Genomic DNA, 24,929 nt, shown 5'->3' with positions numbered 1-24,929 from the left:
CCCCAGTTCAGTGGTCCCCAAACTTTTGAGGATTGTACCGCTTCAACTTTCTGTGCCCTGCACCCCCTTGGCCCCCAGAGTCATGGCCCGGAGTGGTGCTGCAGCTCCGAGAGGTTGGGGGGGTGGATAACACCAAGGGGTCCAAGGCTGGGGCTGCAGTTGGAGGTGGGGCTGAGGCCAGGAGCAGGGGCCAGGGCTGGTGGCAGGGGCTGGCGCTGAGGCTGGGGGGCGGGGCAGGTCTGGGTGGAACTCCCTCACCACCCTCTGTGGGGGCTGGCATGGGCCCGCCCCCAAATGTTATGCCTTGCCCGCGGAGAGTTGGGGGGGAAACGTGCCACGCAGTTTGGAGACCTCTACCTAGTTACCCAGCACGCCCCTGGCACACAGCCCCTAGCTACCTCTCTTCCAGTCCCATGCACCCTGAGCTACCCAACTGCCCATGCACAGCCTCTAGCTACCCCCCTGCAGCCCTGCTCCTTGCACTTGAGCTACCCCCTGCTCGCACACAGCCCCTAGCTACTCCTCCCTGCCCAGAGCTATCCCCCCTGCCCTTAACCCCTCCCTGCACCGAGCTACCCTCTTGCCTGTGCCCAGTCACTAGATACCCCCTCCCTGTACCCTGAGATACTCCCCTGGCCCACACACATCTGCCCTGCGCCTGCCACCCTGAGATACTCACCATGCCGCACAGAGCTCCTAGCTACCCTCCCTCCCTGCACAGAGCTACCCCCTGCCAGCCACACAAAGCCCCTATCTACTCTTCTCCTGTAACCCCCTATGCTGCACACAGCCCCTAGCTGCCCCCCCTGCACCCTGAGCTACACCCCTCACTGTGCACAGCTCCTAGAGACCCCCTTGCCTGCACCCCCCCATTATAATTTTTGGGTGTGCCCTCTCCCACCTCAGACAGACTGGGTGCCCTGCTGAGGTAATCAGGAGCAGATGTGTTGTTCTCCCAGCAGCCAAAGCCTGAAGCCCCAGCACTCTGCAGGGCTAAAGCCCTGACTCCCCTCTCCCTTCCCCCGGCTTTGGAGAACATCAGTTAGAGGGAGAGGACTGGTGAAAGATGTCAATCATGGCACTGGTTCCCTCCCCCATTAGTCAATTAACTCAGGCTAAAAACAATGTGTTGATTCCCGCTATAGCTTCAGTAAGACCAGCAGGTCTAGAGCTGCAAGAACATTGCTTATGTGAAAATTCTTGCATTTTCTGCATGTTTATGGTGAACCTTAAAGTTATTCAAGCTGGGCAGTTTCTGAAATAACAGGATAATGGTCTCTCCCCTGGGTTGTGTGCACACTGGCTGTGTCAGCTTCCTGGGACGGCTGTGCATAGTCAAGAACCTCTGAGCTGACAAATCAGTTGTTTGGGATTAAAGCCAATTCGGAATAACTGTTTCTTACAAACAAGAAGCAGAATCTAAGAAACAAAAAGATGTATAACGTTCTGCAGTCCAAACCCTGGGAACCAGTGCAAGAGAAGTCCCGTGGTTAAATTGCTGCTCTTGTGTCCAGTCCAGTTTTAAAATACTTAAACACCAAGACAAATCAGGTGCTCTCCATTTTACAAAAATAGCTCTGATTGAGCTTTAATTCTTGTTGCGATTTTTACAGACCTTATTGACAAAAATACCCATGGACTAAATATACATAAAAACAAAACCTGCAGACAGGTCTGAATATCAGCTCTGGTTCTTGTTAAAATGCGAACACGTTAGGTCAAGGGGATTACAACTCGCTTCCTTTGCCTTTTTTATTTGTAATTTCTATAGTCCTGTCAAGCTTTCCAACAATAACCTAGGATAAAATTAGAAATACAGTAATTCCTTTACAGTAAGATGTTCACTAAGAGCCAAAGTCAGTAGCTAAAAGATGCACAGATGGTGCTGCTCTTCTGGTGCATGCTCTCCTTGCCATGGTATTGGCAGACTATTAGGACTTCAAATTGGCTATTTCAGGGTTTCACAGTGAGGGAGAGTCTGTAGACTGGCTGTTTCCTGCTTAACCACACACCGAGCTGGAACTTCAGGATACAGAGAGCAGTGGAGCACTTCTGAGGGTAGGAGAAAGGTAAGAAGAGCTTGTCCAGGATAAAGTACCCTCTGTGCTTGAAGACTTACATCCTTAAGCAAAAAATAAAAAGGAACTTCGCCTACACATCATCATTCAGTGTGTGCTCTGAGACGATCCCTGTGTCACTTACAATTTTGGACAGTAGCAGATTTCTGGACCAAACCTAAAGTGTAGTTTTAAAGTTAGGATATTAAGAAGATGGAATGACATAAATCAAATCAGACTCCTCCTGCAATTCTCGGTTGTAGAGTAAGTCATGAAGTTCTTCAGATCCAGCCAAATCTACTGAGCACGAAGTGGTTTTAGAAAGTAATGATAGGAGTGATCCATAACTAAGGTTAGAATGTAGTAACCCCACTCACATGGCCTAAGATTTTTTCTTGCTTCTTTGCTCCTCTAACCTATGGAGATGTTAAGTGGGACCTACAGAGATATTATGTACAAACAGTTTATTTGTCTCGAGAGTCCCAAGCATCAAGATGTCTATTTATGGCAACATCCAAGATAAAGTCCAGAGTTGCAGGAGTTCTACTGTCACCCCGTTAGTATAAGGCTGGCACAAGGGCACTGACTGGTGTACTCTGATTCCTTGAGTTACACTGAATTAGATTCAGTTTGCAGGCTAGGTTCAGAGTGGAGTTGGAGTCCAGAGGCCTACCGGGAGGCAGACAGCAGCCCTAATTGCATGCACTCTGAGGAGCACAGTCTCACAGCAATTCAAAAGACTAAAACTAGAACTCTTAGAGTTAGTCTGAGGGCAGAAAGAGGTTCAATGGTGTTTCACTATTCACATGATGCGCATGCTGAAGGCTCAACGAAAACTCTCTCGGTTCTTTGCATGTATTCGAAGGCAGCAGGTGAGACTAGGCATTCCCGGTTAGTTCCGAGACTCTGAAGAGGTTGGGCTGCGGACTGTCGACATCAGGTGCGACTTGTATGTTTTGCTCAGGCCAGTCATCCAGAACTTGAGGAGCTTGACATTGTCTTCCTCAGCTGCCCCCAGAATGCTCAGCAGTTTTTGAGTGTCCTCCTTGGGTCGACTGTCCACTTTGGTGAATTTAAAGAGGACCTTCACTTTACTGTAGAAACAAAAAATTCCTGTCACTAGAGATGCATTAGGACACATTATGTTTGAGATACAGGCATAGGAAGCACTGCAAGTTTCTCTTTCGTACCCAATATCCTATTCTGTGCAACAAGATGCAAATAAAGCATCAAAAGGAACATCCCAAAGGAGCTCCTCTTGTGCTCAGAGGTTTGGAAAAAGGAACTGGACATAATTATTAGCCACTTCCAGCCCTGATAATATTTAGCAGTTCTGAATTTTCCCTTGGTCTCCTTTCCCATTTTAGCCTTTATGCCTTCGTCCATTCCACGCTGCACACTTGGAAGAGCCTCCCACAGAATGTGCATATCTAACTCCCTCCTAGCTTTCAAATCAGGCTAAAACCACACTAGTGCCATGAATTATTTCACCCAATAGTTCAGTCTTCCATTGTAACCACTTGTGCCTTTACATGCAGCCCCGGTGGACAGCACTATGTTATCTGTTTGGCAGTTACCTGCTTGTAGATCTTAGTGGACATTCACAGCCCAATATACATTTGCAAAGTGCTCTGAAGATGGAGACAGCTCTTGAATCCTCCTGACACTTTTGTGAGGTAAGCAAGATTTGTCATGTAGACAAGCATTACAAATGGGGAGACTGAGGCACAGAGGTTAAAAGAGATTTGCCCAAGGCCACGGAGGGAGCTGGTATCAAAGCTAGGATTAGAACTAGGGCTCAGATCACCAGATCATACTGCTCTCCAGAGAGCGGGGCTCAAAACTAACGTCAAAGGTCAACTGGCTACTAACTGGTCCTGTATAGAGTGATGAATATGTAAATTGGTTATCCCACCAGTGTCTTCAGAAAACCCTTTGGAAAATCTTGATGGGATTAAATTAACAAATATCTAAAGCTGTTTCACAGAAACCAAAGCAGTTGCCTCTTACTTCATCCACTCCTCCTTCAGGCAGACAAGGCACTGATCCACAACGTCTACAGAAAGGTTCTGGTTAGTCAGAGCAGCTTCGATCTTGTTCAGGATAGTAGGGCCAACTGCAAGCACAGGGAGAAGGGTTACAAGAGGAACAACACTGGAATTACAGATTGCCTTTATCAGCAGTTAACATGGGATGCCGACGCTTGTGTAAGGCTCAGTAGACTACAGCTGTACATATGCTAGTAGGATCCTCCAACCATAGCTGGGGACCTGCAGCAGCTTCTGGAATGCAGTAAGATCTTCTTCTGCAGTGCGTGAGAAGTCCCTGTTTTAGCTCTCTTACACCCACGTCCTTAAAGGGGTGGTGAGAGGGGAATCAGTCTTGTGCCTCCTCTTAGAGCCTATGAAAATATCTCTTCTAAATTAAAAACGGACTGCTCTGAAAACACTGAATGCGCTGTCTACATCGGTGCCTTGGGGTCACACCCAGTCCACATGACTGGGCCCACTTGGAAAGCGTCGTTTGTAGGTAAAATTAAGCTCTCAGCATGGGAGCATCGGACACATTTTTTTAAACAAGGTAAAGCTGAATTTAGTCCTTGTAGTTCAGTCCCAGGAAGTCAGTATCAGACACTGGAGCGAGATAATGTTATCCTTATCATCTGGCTGACTAGCAGATTAGACTGCACTCACCAGAGGTCAGGGAACTGAGATGTTTCAGAGCACAGAGTGTTCAACATGGACCAGGAAGGTATCTCCCTAGATACATTATTGTAGGCCAGGTGAGAGTGTCTAATATTCTTCAGAGAAGAGGAAGAATCTTCTATAAATCTGCTGAGTTGTATGGCAAATCCTATATAATTAACAGCATTTCAACAGCCTGCTTATCTAGAGAATACCAAGGTCTCTAAGACCATATTTGTGTACTGACGTGGCCTTGCATACAGACTTTCTTAGCGGCCAGAACACAAGAATAAGCCCACACAGCCAAATGCTGATGAATGAATGCTAACAGCTACAGACAGAGATTCTATTCCGGCCACAGCTGCATAGGCCTCTCCTGATAGAGTTCCATCTTTCCAAAGCACCCACCTCGGTCTGCTGCCACAGGGCTCCCACTGGTGACCACAAACTCGTACTTGCTGAGGGGCTGCTCATCATCAAACAGGACCGGGTAGAGGCTGCACCGGGTGGCAGTGCGGACTTCCACAAGGACAGCAAATTCTAGAGTGATGATAAACCCCCCAGCACATTAAAACCAACAATCTCTATGAAAAATAATATATCAAAATGTGTAAACTCTGTGCTTCAGAAGGGCTAATTTCCCCAGAGTGGAGGGAAACTGAGCGAAATTGATCAGGAGAAAAAGTTTAGACTGAGAAAATGTGAATGAAAATTGGGAGTTGAGAAGAACGTATTAGACGGCCAAAAAAATATGATTCCACATCGAAGAAAGGGGACAACTTTGGCTAAAAGCCCATTTGGTTCACTGACAAAGTGAAGGCAGCAATTAGAAATATAACAAATCGAAAAAGGGGAATCTAAACGGCAATCAATATAAATTAGAAATTATGAAATGTAAAAAAGCTAAAGACATTGAGGGGAAATATAGCTGGCAGGGCTAAGGACAATAAGAAGTTTTTAAACTATATTAGGAACAAAAGAAATCCTTTCAATGGTATAAGCCCATGACTAGATGGAAATGGTAAAATTGTTAATGATGCAGAAAAGGCAGAAGCATTCAATACATATTTCTGTTTTGTATTTGGAAAGAAGCAGGATGATATACTCGCATCATATGGGGATGATAAAGTACTTTCCTGTCCATTAGTAACGAAGGAGGATGTTAAACACCTACTTAGGGTAAGCATTTTCAAAATCAGCAGGTCCAGATAACTTGCACCTATGAGTCCTAAAAGAACTGGCTGTGGAGATCTCTGGCTTGCTGATGTTAACTTAATAAATCTTGGAAATATAATAGCAACCACCTGCACCCCTGCTGTAAAAGTTTTACTATAAATGAATTCCTAACACCCAGCTCTGGCCAAGACTTTACTATCTAACATCTACAACGTTCTCCATCTAAACCATTTGCTCACTAAGGCTCTGATCAAACTTCCATTGGAGGCCAATGGAAAGACTCCATTTGACTTGAGTGGGAATTGGATTGGGCCCATACTGTTGCTGTATTTGTTTAGGATCCCCATTCAGAAAGGCTGACATAGCCCTCAGATGGACAAAGTTTAAAACACCTCTAGGTTAATGTCTCACACAAATCCACCACACACAGCAGATGGTCACAGACTTGTATGTGTGCATATAAACTGAGTGCCGCTCTGGCAGGCTGCAGTGTTTGCTCCATATACAGCAGTATTAGCCTCTTATTAACCAAGAACTGGGATTTCTAGTCATTGAGCCCACTGCAAGCAATGATCATGCAATGTCCCTCAGCAACAGAATGGGTAAGGTCACCTGGAAAACAGCATAAAGGGGCACTGGTTCTAGCTCATTCAAGGATGTTGGGCTTTAGTTGCCAACTCTGCCTTCACAAGGTATTTTCTTTAACATGGGCAACAGGGAGAGGAGCTGGTTCAGGAGCAGGCTCTTACCAGATGACAGTATGTGGGGTGGGATATGCACATGGGGGCTGAGCCCCAGGAAGTTACACCGATATGCCTCCTCATAGCGGTCACTGTAGGGGATAATCCGAACACAGCCTACAGGCAGCATGGTCTGCGGAAGGAAACAAACATGGCAAGAGAAGCTTTAAAACTAAATAGATATGGGCCCCATTCACGTCCAAGTTTCTGTCTCACTTGTCAGGCTAATGGCACCTCGGACGGCTGCTAAGGCAGCTTGCACTGACTCTGGGAGACGGAAGTACCTCACTTGGCTTGAAAGACTCCCTTTGGTCAATACGATGCTGAGCAGGGAATCACTCCCAGCCTTCCTTGGCTTAGAGACTTAAAGGCTGCAATATGGAGCCTTCAAAGGGGAAAAAGTCTCCTAGAAATCCTTGGAATAAGAGAGGTCGTGCCCTCTTTTTCAGTTCTACTCGGTGAGGTTTTCTCCACTGCTCAGAAGTCTGATTATTTCAGTTCTCTTGCTGCTGGTTGTTACACAATAGCAAGACACTAATTATCGCAGACCCCACATAAACGATAGAGGTGTTGGGATTTTTTAATGTAAGGTTTTGGTAACAAAACAGCATTTTTTGTTTTAAACTCTAATAGAATTCAGAGCACATTCCCCACCAGATTATATTTTAAGAGGCAGGTCAATTTGAGGGCCTAAACTATTAAACAACTATGCAAGAAGATGCAACAGGGAGATGAAGAAACAAGTTCTTACCCGTAGGATGTCAAAGGCAGACTGGACGAGATCTGCATCTCGTGCTTTCCAGATGACCTGGTTCCCCATTAATACATGCCATGCCAGCATACGGAAAGCTGATGCCCCCAGGACCTGAAACAAGATAATCCAGAGTTTACTTGGATATTTTACTACTTTCCTTCACCATTTTAGTCCACCACAAGCATGTTTGCAAAGTAGCCTTCCTGCCATGTTACTGATTACCTATTGGAAATGCGAGTGAACTATTACCATTAAGTCTGTCTGCATACAGCACAAGTTTAAATATGTATTTTAGCACTGGTGAAAGATGCCAGACTGACCACCTGTTGGGGCTCTTGTATTAATTTAGATGGAATATATGGGCTCAAAGAGTTAAAGGTGTTAATATGACTCTGTCTCTGTCCAACATTAAACAGTTGGAAACAAGGTTTAGGGTTTGGTAATACAGAGACCTCAGCCTGCTTAATGCCATACCAAACACACGATTAAAAGTCATTTTTAACCTTTGTTAAAGATACAGAAAAGAAGGAAAATAGTTAAAGGACTTGAAATGTAAAGTGTTAAGTAAGGTTTATTTTAATAACATCCATGTTCTCTTTCACTGCAAAGAGCCTTTAGAAGGGGAAAAAAAACCCTTGTTTGACAGTCTTTCAGATAGTATTAAAGATGGTGATAACTGTCTTTTGCGTGGGGTGGGGGGAAGGAGAGAGAGAGAGAGAAAAAGTTTGTTGAAATGGGCTGGAGTTGTTATTGCTGTTGTCAAAGTCTCCTTTTGTTTCCTATATGACAAAACAAGAGAAACCCACACAAAATGGAAAAACGAGAACACCACAGCTAGAAAATGCAGCTTCTGTCTCTGGTGTTGACTTTCACTTGCAACCTCACTGCTGGAAAACAACAGGGACAGCACACAGTCTTATCAGCCACTCGGAGACCTGGAAAACTGGTACCAGCATCGGACTGTTTGCTTCTATTTGCCTTTTTGGTCACAGGCTGATAGCAGTATTGCAGTCTTAGCTGGGCTTTTATTAAACTGAATGCAAAAGGAGAGGGATAGGAAAGAAAAGAAATGAGATGAGGAAGGAAAAAGGACACACAAGGAGTGAGTGGAGAAAAAGTCTCACACCCCAAGGGGTGTTTGGGAGTCAGCTGGAACCAGTGGAAGTGATTATGGCTTCTGCGTTCCTCTCTCTGGCCCACTCTGGCCAGATCTTTTGGGACCAGAACACCGACGGCCCAGTGGTGTTACGGTAGATCCGGGGATCCCAGAAGACGGTGGCAGCCATGCTGGTAAAACTGACTGTAGTGGTAGTTGTCAGACAGTTTTTTCTTCTGCTAATTTCCCCCCAAACATCTTTCTTTTTAAGAGCTCCAAAGAAGCAATGGGTGGAACAGCCAATCCCCTCATTATTTTGTTCATCTATTAGGACTAATTTCTGACACACCAATTTTGGTCCATTGATTTCTGCTCCCACACTTTGCCAGGCACATTTTAACACAGTCCCTGAATTATATCAGTCAGCCTTTTGGTTTGGACTGAGTCTCCCTTTTGCCCCTTTTCCCACCAACATTTGGTGTTATAGGTTATTGCAATGTTTTATAAACTTTCACTCACTTTTTGCTGTTGCACTCACAGTTAGGGTCAATTTATAGGCCCAACCATCACAGCAGGACTTCAGCTCTGTCTCAGAGCAAGCACAAGAGCGCATACTTCCCTGCCAACATTTCTGTCCACAACCTAGGATTGAATTCAGTTCTAACCACAGGTAAGAGAACAGCTCAGTTCCCAGGGACATTCATTCACGCCTTGGTCTCTCAGCTGAGGCTGCCAACAAGTGGGCCAGTCCATTCCAACTGCACTGGTGGTTTGGGTAAGACAGACAATTGCTCATTTGGAACGGGACTGAGACCTAACACTTCATACAAACCAAACTGCCAATACATGACAACAACTTTCAGTCACTACTGACCTGTGATGTGTTCATACTACTGGTCCGGGGATGAAAATGCCTAACTCCCATTACCACTGCCCTGTTTGCCAACTTTGACAGGTGTGGAGAACTGTACGTTAATCTACAAACAATATTCATACCATTGTAAGTGACCTGATCAGTGAACTAAAGTTTCTGGACAACTATGGAGGGTTATTAGAATTTTTCTACGAAGGATTGCTCTACCTTAAGAGGGGGCTGTGGAAACACAAACAGGAAAGCCCCACAATAGTCCTAGACAAGCAGCACTAAGCACATGCCTGGAAGACAAAGGGCCAAGCTGTGAGCTTTGAGGATCCTGTCCCCGAGTTGTGAGCCTTGTCTTGCCAGTCTGGGAGGCTAGAGACAAACAGTCTAAAACATTCAAGAGGCTCACTCAGGGAGACAGGCTGACAGACAGAGACTCGTGGGGCAGGGGGATCTAAAGAAATCAGGCCTTCCCAGATTCAGGGAAACCTTAGGGAAAAGCTAGACATACCTACAGTCTGCTTTATAATTTTTCAGAGGGGTTTTCTCTTAAATGCTTTTGTTTTAACTAAAGAATACTTTGCTCTAAAGAGGTTGGTTTGTCGCTGTATTAAACCACTGTCATGGCTCTCAGAGGGAACAGAAGTGCAGGGGCTGGACATAAATCAGGCCTGCTGAGGTAAATCATAGCTGACACATAGGGGACTGCAACTCAGGGCCTGATCTGTGAGAGAATTGTGCAATTCCTCCCTGAAAGACAAGTGACCTAGAGTGGGCGCACTCAGACCAAGAGGAGTTAGAGATGCAGTTCACCTTATAATCGTGACACCCCCACACCCCATGCTTCAGATGCCAGATGGTTTTCAAGTTCTTTGCTGACTCCTCTTTGAGCAGCACTGCTGACATTCAGAGGTAGGTGAAAGAGGTACCAGGAAAGAAAAACTGAATTTAGACCCCAGGAGAAAAACGTGTGTGTGTAAAACACAAAACATGGCAGTAAGTAGCCATTCTCTTCTGAATAAAGGCTTTGCCGGCACATAGGTCAGAAAGCACCCAGCCAAAGGGTCCAGTCCTCTTTTCCTACCTGTCTCATGTGCCTGAGGGACCGGAAGACTGACAGCCTTCTGGGAGCTACATTCCAGCTGCTGCCATCGGACATCAGAGATGCGTCCGTTGGGCATTTAGTTAGCTCCCGCCCTTCTACAACATCAGGCTGGGCAGAAGGTTTCTCTTCTTCTCCCTCTGAGCCATCCCAGCCTTCTGACTCTTCTTTCAGATCTCCAAGAGAAGAGAAAGATCATTTGTTATGTTCCCTCCAGATACAACAACTGCCCCAGAGCTCAACTTCTGATCATCATCTAGTATCGATTCACACTTGACTCACTATGGCCAATTTTGGGAGGGAGGGGAGAAATGGGTGGGCCTTTACATGACGGTAGTATTTGCAGCTTACTATGTAAGCTATGGTAATAAGTAATCAAAACTCATGCTTCAAGGCATAAAATGACCACCAGAGAGTCAGGAAGTAAGTTTTCACCCAGATAGAACACTGCACAATTGGCCAAATACACTCTGGAGCTTTCTGTATCCTTCCTTTGAAGGGACCAGCTGCTCCTTGAGGCAGGCTATGCAGATACTCGAGTAGATGGACTGATGAACTAATTCAATGTGGGAAATCCACGTTTCTATATATTTAGGAAGTCTGTGAAATAGTAAGAAAGGGGAAAAGTCTCATGTCATGCAATAACCACCTCTCTTGGCCATCCAGACACAGTGTGAGGTACATCCCAGCTAAAAGGTACAGATATCATGGAAATGCGAGGCCAATATGCAAATAATGAATGCACACAGGGAGACCTTAAACCTCCACAGATCCTAATTTCACATCAGATTTCTTTCCACATGGGAGGACATGAGTCATTAGGCAAGTTGTATCACAGGATGACAGAGGCAAACAGTACTTATACTGGGGATGTAATGAGCAGATGTTCACAGTTTCCCCATTCAAAGCATTCTGAAATGCTCTCCCTGCTCTAGAAGCTTGGAGACTCACCTGCAAGCTTTTCCATCTGAACTAGGGTGTCCTCTGTGGGAGCTCCCTCCAGAAGCTTCTCAGTGAGTCGGCTGCCACAGGCTTTCAGAAGCCTGGTGAAGTGGGGAGTGAGAGGGGAGGGGAAAAAAAAACAAAACAGCATTCATCAAGCCTACTTGCTGGGGGCAGACCTGCCAGCATGCAGCCTGGCTGAGTAAGCTTACCAAGAATCAGGCTGTCACTGAGATGTGGCTCATTTGAGCAACCCTTCAATTCCCCATGTTGTAACTACTAAAACTTTTCACTGCGGACTGGGACACCCAATGGCATTGGAAAGAAAGGCTGCAGTAACATACTATTACACCCCTCCTAAAAAAAACCCAAACCAGCTCATCTCCAAGAGTACGCCACTCTCCACAGCACTTCTCCAGAGGAGTCTGATGTCCGAGTCTGGCATTGGCATAGCATGCTGTGAAATTTCACTAACGCACGCCCATTTGGCAGGGTAAAACATCTTATGCTCTACAAGGTACAGTACAAGGTACCAGGGCATGGCAGAGTTAGACTGTTCAACACAGAGTTACTACTGTCACAAGTTAGGTGCAGGGTGGGGTGGGATAAAAGAGCTCTATTTCCTCCTTGCACTTTTGTCTGATGCTTTGCAGAGCCCCTCCCTCTAGATCAGACAGGCTGATCACCATGGTTCCTACCGCAGCCCGTCAGTGCTGCTCCTGAGTCGGCTGGAACGTCTGCTGTAGAGCGATAGGAAAAGCAAGGGACCAAGCAGGCTGCTGCATCAGCGTGCCCAGTCCCTGCTAACTCAGGGACTTGGGGATAGAGCCCCACATAATACTGGAATACAAACAACTTAGATGCTCCCTACTATTCTAGGATGCTGGGAAATGTCTCTGTTATTCCAACAGGTGGCATAGGCCCCAGAGACACAGAGGGCATTACCAAGCAAAGGAGGTGTGCAGACACGCCCACAGGTTCTCATCGTTGGTCAGCGACGTTAGGGAACGGGCGGCATTACCATTCCTCTGGTGCAAAAAGGGGGTGAAGGCCGTATTCATGCGCTGGGCTCGCTGCGGGCACCCATACTGCTCAGCTTCAAACACCTGAGTTACAAAATAAAGACAGTTAGAGGACAACAGAAGAGACATTTTTTATTAAATATGACACAGTAGAACAACTAGGCAGATGCACCTTGTAACACAGAATAAAACACTATTTCCCATCAGCTACAGAATCAAGCTGGCAATTCTTGTTCCATTGCTCTGTGCCTCTTTTCCCACCAGAAGGATGGACAAATTGAAAATTTTCCCCTTAGATCCAGGAAAGATGGAGAAAGAATGACATTATTACAGACAAGACTTGATTGGGCTGGTATATGGCAGTTTGCCACACTGGCACCTCTCTCAAGCTGCTATTTGATTCTCCAGAATCTCAGCTTTAAAAGAAAGAAACAAATGGAAAAAAATAAAAAGTAAGTCTCTACCATTTATGGTTGTGAAGAAACCTCAAAACAGAGTGAAACGGATGCAGAAATGACTAAGTATGCAGAGACTGGGGATACAATTTTCAAAAGCACCTTGTCCCACTGATTTTCAATGGGACTTAGGCACTTTTGAAAGTTGGACTTGGGAGCCTAAAGCACCTAAGTGATTTAGAAAATTTACTATAGCTCTGAGGGGTGTGAACTGCCCCATTCATTTCCAAGAGGTGTTATCTCAGATACCCAGCAATGACAGCTATCGTTAACATTTACATTATTTCACTCCTCATGTGAGAAAGAGAGAAGAGCAGATCTGCCCAATTTCCTGTGGGAGACACCACACTTTGGTGCCACAAGTGGGTGGCATTTGGGAGCTATTTTCCCCGCCCCAATCTGGAAGCAGCCAAGCCCAAGAAACCTAGCAGAGCCTCTAGGCACAGTTAAGCCCCACCAAGAAGGAACCAAGCGGAGTTTGAGTGCTGCACAATCATATTTTGAACATCTGCACAGTCTACCATGAGTGGCCCTCATTCCAATGTCTCACATGGGGCGAGTTTATTTTGTGGGCAGAGCTTGGAGGTATACCACAATTCCTCCCTCCCCCCTCCCACAGTTCAACCCCTGCTTACAGGCAACAAAAGAGATGGGATGGAGAAGATGTCTTTCTTCCCTCCTGAGGCATCCACAGCATGGGTCCATCCCTATGTGCCCCTTAATCCCAATATCACCACCTAAATTTCCCTTAAAGCTCTAGCTTCATACATTACTCTTTACTTCTCTCCCAAACTGTTGAACACACCCATCCCACTTAACCTTCTTTCTCTCACCCGTATTTGTGTTCTCTCTCGAGCAGACCCACCTTGAGTGCTTTTCCCTGAAGCTCATCAATGATGCCTCGGATCTTCCCCAGCAGGAAAGGCCAGGAGTTTATGAGATAGATCCGGTCCATCATAATAGTGATGATGCTGTACCAGCGCTGGAAGCCACGTGCCAGGCTGTCTTTGATGAAGAAGGTGTGGCTGAACACAAAGCCATGCTGTTCATCCCCAAAGAAGATAGGGCCTTCACGTCCCGGGCAGACCTGGTGGGAAATGGACATGTTGGAACACATTGGCTGAGCACATCACTTAACTGAAACTACGTCGAGCTCTTCAAGCAGAGCTTTCTTACTTGTTAGGATATTGCCTGCTGAGGCATGAACAGCCCTTTCAGGAGTTCCACCCAACACAGAAAATCTGATAGACGGAGCCAAACATCTCCGCTGCTGCCCCATGTACCTGGCACATCCTTCAGGTTAACTGGAACTTAAGAATGCCTCTGTATTCTGCTACAGAAAAATTGATGAAGTGAGCTGGGGCAATCTCAACTTCTGTAAGGCTTGCCCTCCTTTTGTACGAGGCTGTACTTTATCAGTCCACAAAGGTCAAAACCAACATTTACCAATATGAAGCAACAGCCTGAAACATTACCATCGAGGTGGCTTATTTTGGAAATAAATAAGTAAAATAAATAGGGGCAAATACAAGAAAGCGAAAACACAGCTCTGAGATCACAAGTGCCTTTGCTTCAGGTGAAGAGTAGGCATCCCAAAGTTAGCAAAGGTTCTCTCCAGTAACAGATCAGATGAGAGAGGGACAAGGTGGGTGAGGTAATCTCTCTTACTGGACCAACTTCTATGGGTGAAAGAGACAAGCCTTCAAACTACACCAGTGGTCTCTAACCTTTTTACGCCCAAGAGCACTTTTGAATCTTAAGGGCAACCCAGGATCTACCGAAAGCCCCTACCCCACTCACTCCATCTCCCCCCACCCCGCCCCCGTTGCTCGTGCTCCCCCACCCTCACTCACTTTCACCGGGCTGGGGCAGGGGTTTGGGGAGGAGGTGCAGGCTCTGGGCTGGGGCCAAGGGGTTTGCACTGTGGGAGGGAGCTCTGGGCTGAGCCTGGAGCAGAGTGTTGGGGTGCAGGAGGGGGTATGGGGTACTGGCTCTGGGAGGGGGCACTGGGCTGGGGCAGAGTGTGGGGGTGATGTCAGCCCCCTCCACAGCCACAGGAAGGGGTTGGAGACGGAAGGCAAGGCAAGACACTTGGTCTCAGTATTTGGCAGGAATTTTTAAAAGTGACTGCAAAAGAAAAAATGCTGGACTCTGCCCTTTCTGATGCACAAAGAAGGCCTGAAAGGGTTTATATAAAGTTTCAGTCATTTCAGAGCTATGATGAATTAATTTTTAATTTTCATCGTCTGATCACCTCAAATGCTCTCTAGTGTAAGTGTTTTAGCATCCATGGTAACTAATCTGTTCCACCTTTATATCTAGCTGTGACACTTTTGAGTACCTTTCCCAGACCTGAAAGAGAGCTCTGTGTAGTTCACTGGTCACCAACCGATCACGATCGACTGGTCAGTCCTAGAGGATCTCCCAGTTGATTGCGATCTCCGGCGGCGCAGTGTGGCTGCTGCTAAGGCAGACTCCTTACCTACCCCGGCCCTACGCCGCTCCCGGAAGAGGCCAGCGCAGACCCAGGGCAACGGGTGTGGGAGGTAGGGGTCTCCCTCCACACGCTGCTCCTGTCTGCAAGCACCGCCCCTGCAGCTCCCATTGGCCGGAAGAGCTGCAGGGGTGGTGCTTGCAGAGAGGAGCAGCGCACAGAGCCACGTGCCTCCTGCCCACCCCCCAGGGGCCATGGGGCACGTTGGCCCCTTCCAGGAGCAGTGTGGGGCCGGGGTAGGCAGGGAGCCTGCCTTAGCCTCACTGTGCTACCAGAGGTAAGTGCTGCCTGGCGGGAGGCCGCACTCCAACCCTCACCCCTGAGCCTCCTTCTGGAGTCAGCACCCCAAACCGCCTCCTGCACCCCGAACCCTGCTCTGAGCCCCCTCCCAGAGCAAGCACCCCAACCCCCCTCCTGCACCCCAATCCTCAGCCCCCTCCCAGAGTCTATACACAGATTTTCTTCCTGCATTTCATATCACTTACCTCACAACTTAGGCTGCGGACACAGGCCTGACGCACAATGCTAAACAGCTGCGGATGGTTTGGGTGCTGGTGGCTGACATATTTGATTGATGTCTCTGTGTCATGGCTGACATATCCAGGGTGTCCTGCTGCAAGAGAGCGGCAACCCTGACCACAGAAAGAAAAGGAAAATCCTATAGTAAAGTAGGACACAACTATCTAACGTACTTATATGTAGGCCTCGTTACCATAGCACCGGAATGACTGACAATCTTCAGCATAGATATCCTCACCGCACCTCGGGGAGATCGGAAAGTATTTACAGACCGGGAAACTGAGGCACCGAGAGGCTGAGTGACTCACTCATGGTCAGGAAGTCTGTGGCACAGCCGGGACTTGAATCCAGCTCTCCCAAGTCCTAACCACTGGACCATCCTTCCTTTCCTAGAGCCTCTTTCACAACTCCCTCCCTCACTGGATTTTGTATTTGATGTTGGCTACACCACTGGCCAAATTCAGCTAATGGTGGAAGCAACCATGAATCCACTGACATACTGAAATCTGTCACCACTTGAGAGACACAAAGCACACTAGGAATAGCTTCATAAGAAAGGTACTAAAAGTTAAGTGGAAGAGCACCCCTGGGGACGGACGGATGGACAGACACATGGGTGAATACATTTTCTCTACAATTTGAACTAGATACAGAATTTTTTCCATTTCCTGTTTAATACTTTTGCGTAAGCGTTGCCGCTGTTAATCCATGGTCAGGCTTTAGCTACAGAGATGGCCGCACGTCAGTGGTGGGCAAAACAATTCTAATCTAATCTAGAGTTTAGGAGGGTTTCGGGATCCTTTGTTGTTACTGACACAGTGCAAGTATAAGCCATTTTCTGTGCACTATTTTTTCTCCCAAACAGTAACATGGCCCTTCACTGAGAATCCCAAAGCCCATTAGTTCAGCAAAAGACACAGGGTGGCCACACACACACCTCACACATATCTGACTTCTTTGGCCCCGGGCTACTAGAGTCCACACTAGTGCCTTCTGCTGGGCTGTGTGAGCGGATCCTGCTGCTCATCTGAATGCCACCTTCTTCGTCTTCTGCTTGCTCACTTTGCCCAGGGCTGTCTCCATTCCCTGCGCCTTGAGGAAGCGGCGAATGCAGCACCTCTGTACAAAAGAGGGTGCGAGGGCCATGGAGCTCACAGAAATGACAGAGGGCAACGATGGCGTTCATAGCGATAGCTTAGCCGGCTCCTCCTGCAGGTGCGGGAGGAAGGACCCAACATCAGTCTAACAAACAGAAACCAAAACATCCCCCCATTCCGATCAGGACCAGCCCTGATCTTTCCACTCGGGAGACGCTCGGAGTCAGGTTCAGCTCTGCGGCCAGGTCACTTCTGAAGGGGTCATGCAGGCTACAAGTCACAGATCTCAGTTGGGCCCTTTTCTCGCTAGGCAAGTGGGCGAGTCTAGTGCAGGGTTCTCAGGCCTGGGCACTGGGAAGGTCCAAGGCAGTGGAGGGTCTAATCCAGGGGGGCTTCCCCATGCTGCCCCCTGCCTCAACCCGGACCTGCAGGGACACTTCTAAGGACGAGAGGGGAGATCAGCTCCCCCACCCCACCCGACTTTTGTGTCACAGGAACAAGTCTGGGCTACTCATGGGGTACCTGTTCCCTAGCCTGACCCCCAACTCCCCACCTGGGGGCACCTCTCTGCCCCCTGCTGGGACCTGGCCTGACCTACCCCATGGTGGGACCTGCCCCCCCCAGAACCTGCCTGACACCTGTCTGCCCCCGCTAGGACCTGGCCCGATGTCCCCCATGGGGACACCTGCCCCCCAGCAGAGACCTGGCCCGATTCCCCCCCCGTGGGGACACCCGTCCCCCACCCAGCAGAGACCTGGCCCGATCCCCCCCACCCACGGGGACACCTGCCCTCCCAGCAGAAACCTGGCCCGATCCCGCCCCCCCTCCCCGGACACCTCCCCCCAGCAGAGACCTGACCCGATTCCCCCCCCCCCAGGACACCTGCCCCCCTGAGCAGAGGCCTGGCCCAATCCCCCCCCAGGACACCTGTCCCCCCAGCAGAAACCTGGCCCGATCCTGCCCCCCCACGGGGACACCTGCCCACCCAGCAGAGATCTGGCCCGATCCCCCCCCCCCACGGAGACACCTGCCCTCCCAGCAAAAACCTGGCCCGATCCCACCCCCCCAGGACATCTGCCCCCCCAGCAGAGACCTGGCCCGATCCCCCCCAGGACACCTGCCCCCCCAGCAGAAACCTGGCCTGATCCTGCCCCCCCACGGGGACACCTACCCTCCCAGCAGAGACCTGGCCCGATCCCCCTCCAGGACACCTGCCCCCCCAGCAGAGACCTGGCCCGATCCCCCCCCATGGGGACACCTGCCCCCCCAGCAGAGACCTGGCCCGATCCCCCCCCATGGGGACACCTGGCCCCCCAGCAGAGACCTGGCCCGATCCCCCCCCATGGGGACACCTGGCCCCCCAGCAGAGACCTCCTGGCCCGACCCCCCCCCAGCAGAGACCTGGCCCGATCCCCCCCATGGGGACACCTGCCCCCCCAGCAGAGACCTGGCCCGATCCCCCCCCATGGGGACACCTGCCCTCCCAGCAGAGACCTGGCCCGACCCCCCCCCCCATGGGGACACCTGCCCCCCCAGCAGAGACCTGGCCCGATCCCCCCCCCATGGGGACACCTGCCCCCCCAGCAGAGACCTGGCCCGATCCCCCCACGGGGACACCTGCCCCCACCAGCTAGGACCGGACCGGACCCGGCCCGACTCCCTCCTTGCGGCACTGGTGGGGAGGCTCCGGCCTGGCCCCCCCGCCCGGAGACCCCCAGCGGGGGGAGGGGTCTGGACACTCACCCGGCAGCTTCTCCGAGACCCCTCCCGTCCCGTGCCTCTGGGCGCCTGATACTGACTGACGGCCCGAACCAACACCACCCCGCGGGGGGGGGGGCGATCCCGCTGCCTGGCCTGCACCAGGCGCGCTCGCCCGGCTGGAAGCGAGGTCGGCAGTGGGAGCGGGGCGGCGCGGACAGACTGTGGCACTTCTCGGTCTCCTTCCTGCTTCCGTGTTTCCAGCCGCGGCCCCTCTCTTCTCCCCCCCAGCACAGGTCAGTGGTTCAGTCCGAGGCCATCCCGACTCACAGGCAGTGGTCTGAACCATTTCTTCGGTCGGGGGGTGGGATCTGTGGAGCCAGGGCTCTGTGTCTTTTCGCGCCAGCGGGGCAGAGCGAAGTCGGGGGCTGAGCCAGCCAAGGACCGGGCTGGGGTGAGGAAGCAACAGCCGAGCTCTGGCTCTTAGATAGCGCTGCCCCCCAGCAGCGGGAAGATGGTACACTCCGCCAGGGCTGGCCTGGGATACACAACTCGTGCGTGTGGGAGGGGCTGCGCTGGGCGGGGCTCGGGGCGGGGCCAATCCCAGGGTTGCCCAGAGGGGGGCGCTATGCAGCTCAGTCTGGGAGCTCCTGGGTGCAATGCTGGGGCCAGGTTGGGGTGGGGGAAATGTAATTTGATTGGTGAAAATCTAGAGACTCATAGTGCCCATGGTGTCACCTGCTGCTGCAGGAGGCAAGGGATCCGCTCCCCCTCCCGGCTCTGGGGCCTCCTGGTTGGAAGAGTGGTGCTACGGGAGGGTCCAAGGCAGTGGAGGGTCCAACCCAGGGGCACTGGGAAGGCTGAAGAAATGGGTGAAGACAAATGGGGGTATCCTCGCCCACGAACAACGGGGTACCCGCCCTGCCCAACCTAGAACAGTTGTGTACAAACAATCACGAAAGTGTCTTTTAAAAAAAACATTTTTTTTAACGTTGTACTTTGACCCAGGCACCTCAAACATGCAGCCCTCACACAGTTAAAGGGTGACTGTTGACCAGCTGTATTTGTTAAGGCACAGAACGTGGTACCTGGTTAATTTTCGGAATGTTACAGGTTACTGTAAATGGAAGGAGTATTTCAAGTTGATTTCCCATCGTTAAGGCTACGATTTAGTCACGGGTATTTTTGGTAAAAGCCATGGACAGGTCACAGGCAATAAACAAAAATTTACACATGACTTATAGTATAAATACCCTGGCTAAATTTTGGGGGACCACTGCTGGAGGGGAGCTGGGGGGGCACTGCTCAGAGGAGCGCCCTGTTCAGGGGGCATTCTGGGGGGCTGCTGCTCAGGAGTGGGGGGCGGCTGGGCCAGTAGCAGCAGCCGCTCCGGCAGGCCCCAGGACCGCTGTTGGGGGAGAGGGGCACCAGGGCCAGTGTGGCACCAACTGCCAGGGATCACCCGCTGGTGGGAGCTGCCGAGCTGTGGTTGCTCCCACCACCACTTGGGACCGCTGCGCAGGGTGTCCCCAGGGCCAGCTGCATGGGGCTGACGTGAAAATTATCTTGCATGCCATCAATGCAACAGAGAGAGATGCTACTGAGCTCTGGATTTTTGCATAAGACAAGCTGTTCTAATGCTGTCTGTGAGATTTTACCCAATTCAATTCTGTTTTTGTGGCTGCTGCTGGGGAACAGAATCACTGTCCATTCCAGAGACGTGTTGCTATCACTCAGACTATTGAAAGCCACTGCACTGCAAGATACCCATGCCTCTTCAAGCTGTGATACTACTGGAAGGTTGGCTGGAAAGACCAAATAATCTTACTGGAAGGCATTCATATGCCAAATTTACCATTTGAAGACCAACATTGTGACACTTGCAGAAGTATGTTGTGTCTCTAATATCCTGGGACTGACATGGCTACATCATAGCCTTGACATGTAGAAGTTAATGCAAACCTCCCTAGGATTATCAAAGATCAGTGGGTTGTTTTTTTTTAATATAAGCAATGCATCCCTGTGTTAAACTATAATTAAAAACAGATTATTTTAAAACATTTTCTCAAATATATATCTACATAATTGATCTAGCCTTGTCATGTTTGGTGCCATCGCGTTTGTGGGAGGAGGGCTTTTGAACAATACGATGTCCTCAGAAACCCAACTGAAGGACCTGGAAATGGGAGGGGTGGGGTGCAAAGAGCAAGTCCCCTCGTCTTGCTGCAGCTGGCGACACCATTGAAATTATGATTTTCTAGACGGTTTTGAACCAAATGACACTCCCCGTACCTGTCAATCACTACCTTGCCCATGGGATGAGATCTTACTACATTGTGCACCCAGCCAAATGCTCCCATTGAAGATTATGCAACACAGGCTAGTGCTGATAACCAATGTTCCAAGCCTTTACATATAAAACCACCACATAAGACTTCACATATGCTAAACATAGAAATTTGCATTCTGGTTCGGCTCTGAGGTCCATCAAATTCAGCATCTTGCCTCCAACAGTGGCCTGCTCCAGACGTTTGAGAGGAAGGTGTAGGAATTCCCTCCAACCCCCATAGGCAAATGCCCGTGCACCAAGCATCTTCCATTTCTACAAGAGATGCAGCATGAACTTTGCGCCTTTGCCAATCACTATACAAACTCCTGACTAAAGCACAATGCATTGGAAGATGTATAGTGTCACTCTAGACAGCATTACAGCTCCTGGACAGGGTTAACATTGCTAAAAAATGTGGAGGAAAACCCCAAAAAGCTGTAATGTAGCCAATTCGAAGCCTCAGCTAACATCTCACTATTATAGGGCAGGCGTAGTATATGTAAGACAAACTTAAAAGAGTTACACTTCTGTTTGTGATCTTTATTTTTCAATACTACATTTAAACAACTTCTCAGGACTAACCTTCTCAGCCATTCTGGCCATGCAGCAAACCACATTTCTTAAGTTATACAGATAACCTATGACAACACAAGAAATGAGTCACAATTGTACCCTACTAAAAGGAGGGGAGAGGTGTGCAGAAAGCAGCAATTTTGGTCAGGCAGCAGCACCTGGAGCAATGGCAAGTATACTGTGTGTGTGAAAAGCTCAGTGACCTGGTTATGCTGCAGTGCTCCTTAAAAATGGCACTAATATTACAGGAAGATATCCAGAAGCAACTTCTGGCCCTTTCTCAACTATTTCAGCCTCTGTTAAACATCTGAATGAAAGGCCCCACCCTGTGGCTAGAAACTGTAGCTGCAAGTTGTTTTAAGGAAGGGTATAGCTTACCCTCAACAAATTGAAGTACAATTGCAAACTAGATGCACCAAAGTATGTATTAGGTTTATTTCACTGTACATGCATCTAATAGTTTGTGGATGCATCTTGTGGGCACTTATGACACGAAGATTGGGGCCACAGGATTTTTGAGATTTTAAATTCAGTTGAGCGTAGCACGCAATGTTAAGTTTAAGCATGTGTTTTCCCCTAAAATACTATTTAAATCCAGAAGGCTTAAGTGGTGGCAAAGCTTCCAGTCCCTCACTGGGGTCTGAACTGTTCTGCACCTTTCAATGACCAGGTCAGATGAAAGCAATGCAAGGAGTTAATTTGTTGAAAACCTACAAAACGTTATTTGCAACAGTCCCAGAAGATGTACAGATGCCAGAACTGAGTCACCCTAGCCTGTTGCCACTCTTGTCCTACTTCAGCGCTTCCAACTGTCCCTGTCTTGGGGCACTATGGCTCATGTTAGATGGTAAGCACTAATGAGCTGGGATCTTGATTACAATTTTCAAAGTCAACTAGAGGATTCATCCACACAACTTCTGTCAATTCTCATTGGAACCGTGTGGCTAAACCTGCCAGCTGGCTTTGAATATCTCAACACATCTTTTAAAGATTTAGAACACTAGAATACTGTAGCATAAAACAAGGACTATATAACTTGGAAATTTTATAGGTGTGTTTACACCACCCTTTAAACTTGTTCATGTTGCTTATTTGACCAGCATGAAGACAAAAAATGCAAATTATACAACTGTTAACAAGCAGCTGTATCAAATCAACTGCATGACTAACACTAGTTTGCTCAGTGGTACTATATTAAGCTAAGTAGTTTGTTGACAGTTATTTGAGACAAGTCCACAAAAGCACAAATAGGAACAGTTTAAAATTGGGCAGTTGAACTATCACTTATGAAGGTTGATGGGGGTTTTTAAACTATTAAAATGCTTGGTTATATTCACTTCCTATGCCATGTTTTTAAATGATTCTTCTATGTGAAAGGGGGCCTTTTCATATGTTTGTATAAGCTGTAGTTTGTGGTTAGTCATCTTCTGTATCTGTTGTGTGGTGGCTGCACATAATGAAGGACTCTTTCACAACCCAGCTTCTCACTTGAACCTGCAGTGCTACCAATCTTTTATTTAAGATATTTCTAGAGCACCAAACAGGATGGCACATTCAGCATTTAAAATCGCTGCAGGATTAAACAGGAGAGAAGGTTGGGAAGGAGCAAGGCCCAGATTTGTAAACGTATTTAGGTGTAGCAGTGTTCAATTTAGAAGCCCAAATCCCATTTGGATTCAAGTGCATAAAGCCCTTTTCAAAATGAGATGTAGGCTCCTCACTCAGTTTAGGCATTGTAAGGCTGACCGCCATCATGTCCAAGTGTCTTTAAAAATCTGAGTCTAAGACTTAAAATCACAAATCTTTACTAATTACAAGTGTGGCAAGGCAACGTATGAAACAAGGACTTGCTGTAAGGTTAGGTGTGAAAGCTGCCTTCAGTATAGAAGCTGTTCTATGATGGGAAGCAGCACATCCAAGGATATGTCTACACTGGAAAAGAATATACCCTGCTGCAGTGAGTCTCAGGGCCCAGGTATAGAGTCTGGGTCCCATGCTAAGAATAGCTGTGCAGATGTTCTGGCTTGGGCCGTTGAAACCTGCTAAGGGGGGTGGATTTCACAGCTCAAGCTGGAACCTCTAGACAGCTATTTTTAGCTCAGTAGCATGAGCCCGAACCTTTAGACCTGGGCTCTGAGATTCGCTGTTGTAGGGTCTGTTTGTGTTTTTGTTTGCTTTTGGCTGGGTAGACATGCAAAATAACGGAGCAAGCTATTTGGGGTAACAGTTTTAAACACCACTCCTACACCAGCCACAGACGAGCTTGGGCATCATTTTTCCTTTTACTGGAGAGGGCATCTCTCTGTCAAAGGCGGCTCTGCTAGATTTAGAGCTCTTTAAAAGCAGTTCCCAATATCAGCGTTAGAAGCACAGCTGCTCCATAGCCCCACAGTAGTCTCGCATGGAAGCGGGCCTTCAGTGGTGCTCAGCACTCAGCAACTCCCATGGAGATACCTAAGTGGGCACTGTGGGATGCTGAGCAATTCTGAAAAATCTGACTCAGGGACATGTTTATGTCTGACAGCAGGAGGGCAGCAGTGACAGAAACTGTTTCAAAAGTGCTCTCTTAACAGTGAGAAGCTTCAGATATACAAAAACTGCAAAACTAACAGCCAACCTGTTGATTCAATGGGTAAACTACTTAAATAATTCAACAAAGCATCTATGGTTGAAATGAATCCTTGGATTTCACACTGAAGAACACTATTCCAGCATACATTACCTCCATATGACAAGTCTGCTTTTATATTAGTAGTGTGTTAAAAGTGCCACAGAGAGGTAAGCCTCAAGAGTAGCTCTATAGTACCTTCTGTACTTAAACTGAATTCACATACAGCCAAGTTCCAGGCTGTTTTAAAAGCGCCTTTATGTCAGGCTATGTAGTCTTGAGCCACTAGAGTTCTTTTCAATGCAAACTGGACTTCACCTTCGTCTTGCCCCACAAAAACCAGGTTTTAAAGATACCCTTTTGTTTAGCTCTAGAAATTTTCATCTGATTGCAAGAATATTCCATTAATATTGAAGGACATTAATCCTACCACTAGTGTTTAAATTACTCCCATAAAATAAGTAGTTGTCATATATAGAGGACCCTACAGCCTTTTGCACTCTGCAGCAGAGCCAGCTAATGCCACATTCTAATTCCATACCAGCACTGGAATGCTTTGGTAATATTCTCAGCCTTTTGGGATGAAGAGGGTTTATATTTAATCACTTAATAGACAGCTGGATTGGGTAGGGACAGAATGTAAGTTTACAAAAATTGTTACTCTTAAATAAAGTAAATTACTTTTTCTATACATATGATAAATAAATCTGTATTTATAGAG

General features: G+C 48.2%; 1 protein-coding gene across 3 annotated transcripts; it reads right to left on the bottom strand.

The window, feature by feature from the left end:
• Positions 1–1,559: 1,559 nt before the first annotated feature.
• On the bottom strand, positions 1,560–19,194 carry FLCN (folliculin). 3 transcript variants are annotated; one of them, XM_073361855.2, is made up of 12 exons: positions 18,744–19,194; positions 16,841–17,112; positions 15,870–16,016; positions 13,756–13,977; positions 12,359–12,519; positions 11,423–11,514; positions 10,454–10,647; positions 7,409–7,522; positions 6,667–6,790; positions 5,150–5,281; positions 4,068–4,173; positions 1,560–3,151 (listed from the first exon to the last, which is right to left on the bottom strand). In XM_073361855.2, the coding sequence occupies exons 2-12, from the start codon at positions 17,087–17,089 to the stop codon at positions 2,950–2,952; spliced, it is 1,743 nt and encodes a 580-aa protein (XP_073217956.1). In that variant the 5' UTR covers positions 17,090–17,112; positions 18,744–19,194; the 3' UTR covers positions 1,560–2,949. The 3 variants fall into 3 exon arrangements, with proteins under 3 accessions (XP_073217956.1, XP_073217958.1, XP_073217957.1); XM_073361857.1 differs by lacking the exon at positions 18,744–19,194 and adding an exon at positions 18,628–18,723; XM_073361856.2 differs by lacking the exon at positions 18,744–19,194 and adding an exon at positions 18,592–18,701.
• Positions 19,195–24,929: the final 5,735 nt, after the last annotated feature.

Source organism: Lepidochelys kempii, chromosome 10 (assembly GCF_965140285.1).
Source record: "Lepidochelys kempii isolate rLepKem1 chromosome 10, rLepKem1.hap1, whole genome shotgun sequence".
Taxonomy (NCBI): domain Eukaryota; kingdom Metazoa; phylum Chordata; order Testudines; family Cheloniidae; genus Lepidochelys; species Lepidochelys kempii.
This window is presented reverse-complemented; position numbering and strand designations above follow the sequence as displayed.

Coding starts and splice junctions, on each gene's coding strand:
- FLCN (XM_073361855.2), bottom strand. CDS start 17,089: ATGAACGCCATCGTTGCCCTCTGTCATTTCTGTGAGCTCCATGGCCCT. Junction 11,515..12,358: donor CTGCACACCTCCTTTGCTTG/GTAATGCCCTCT, acceptor CCACTTCACCAG/GCTTCTGAAAGCCTGTGGCA. Junction 10,648..11,422: donor TCAGATGGAAAAGCTTGCAG/GTGAGTCTCCAA, acceptor CTTCTCTTGGAG/ATCTGAAAGAAGAGTCAGAA.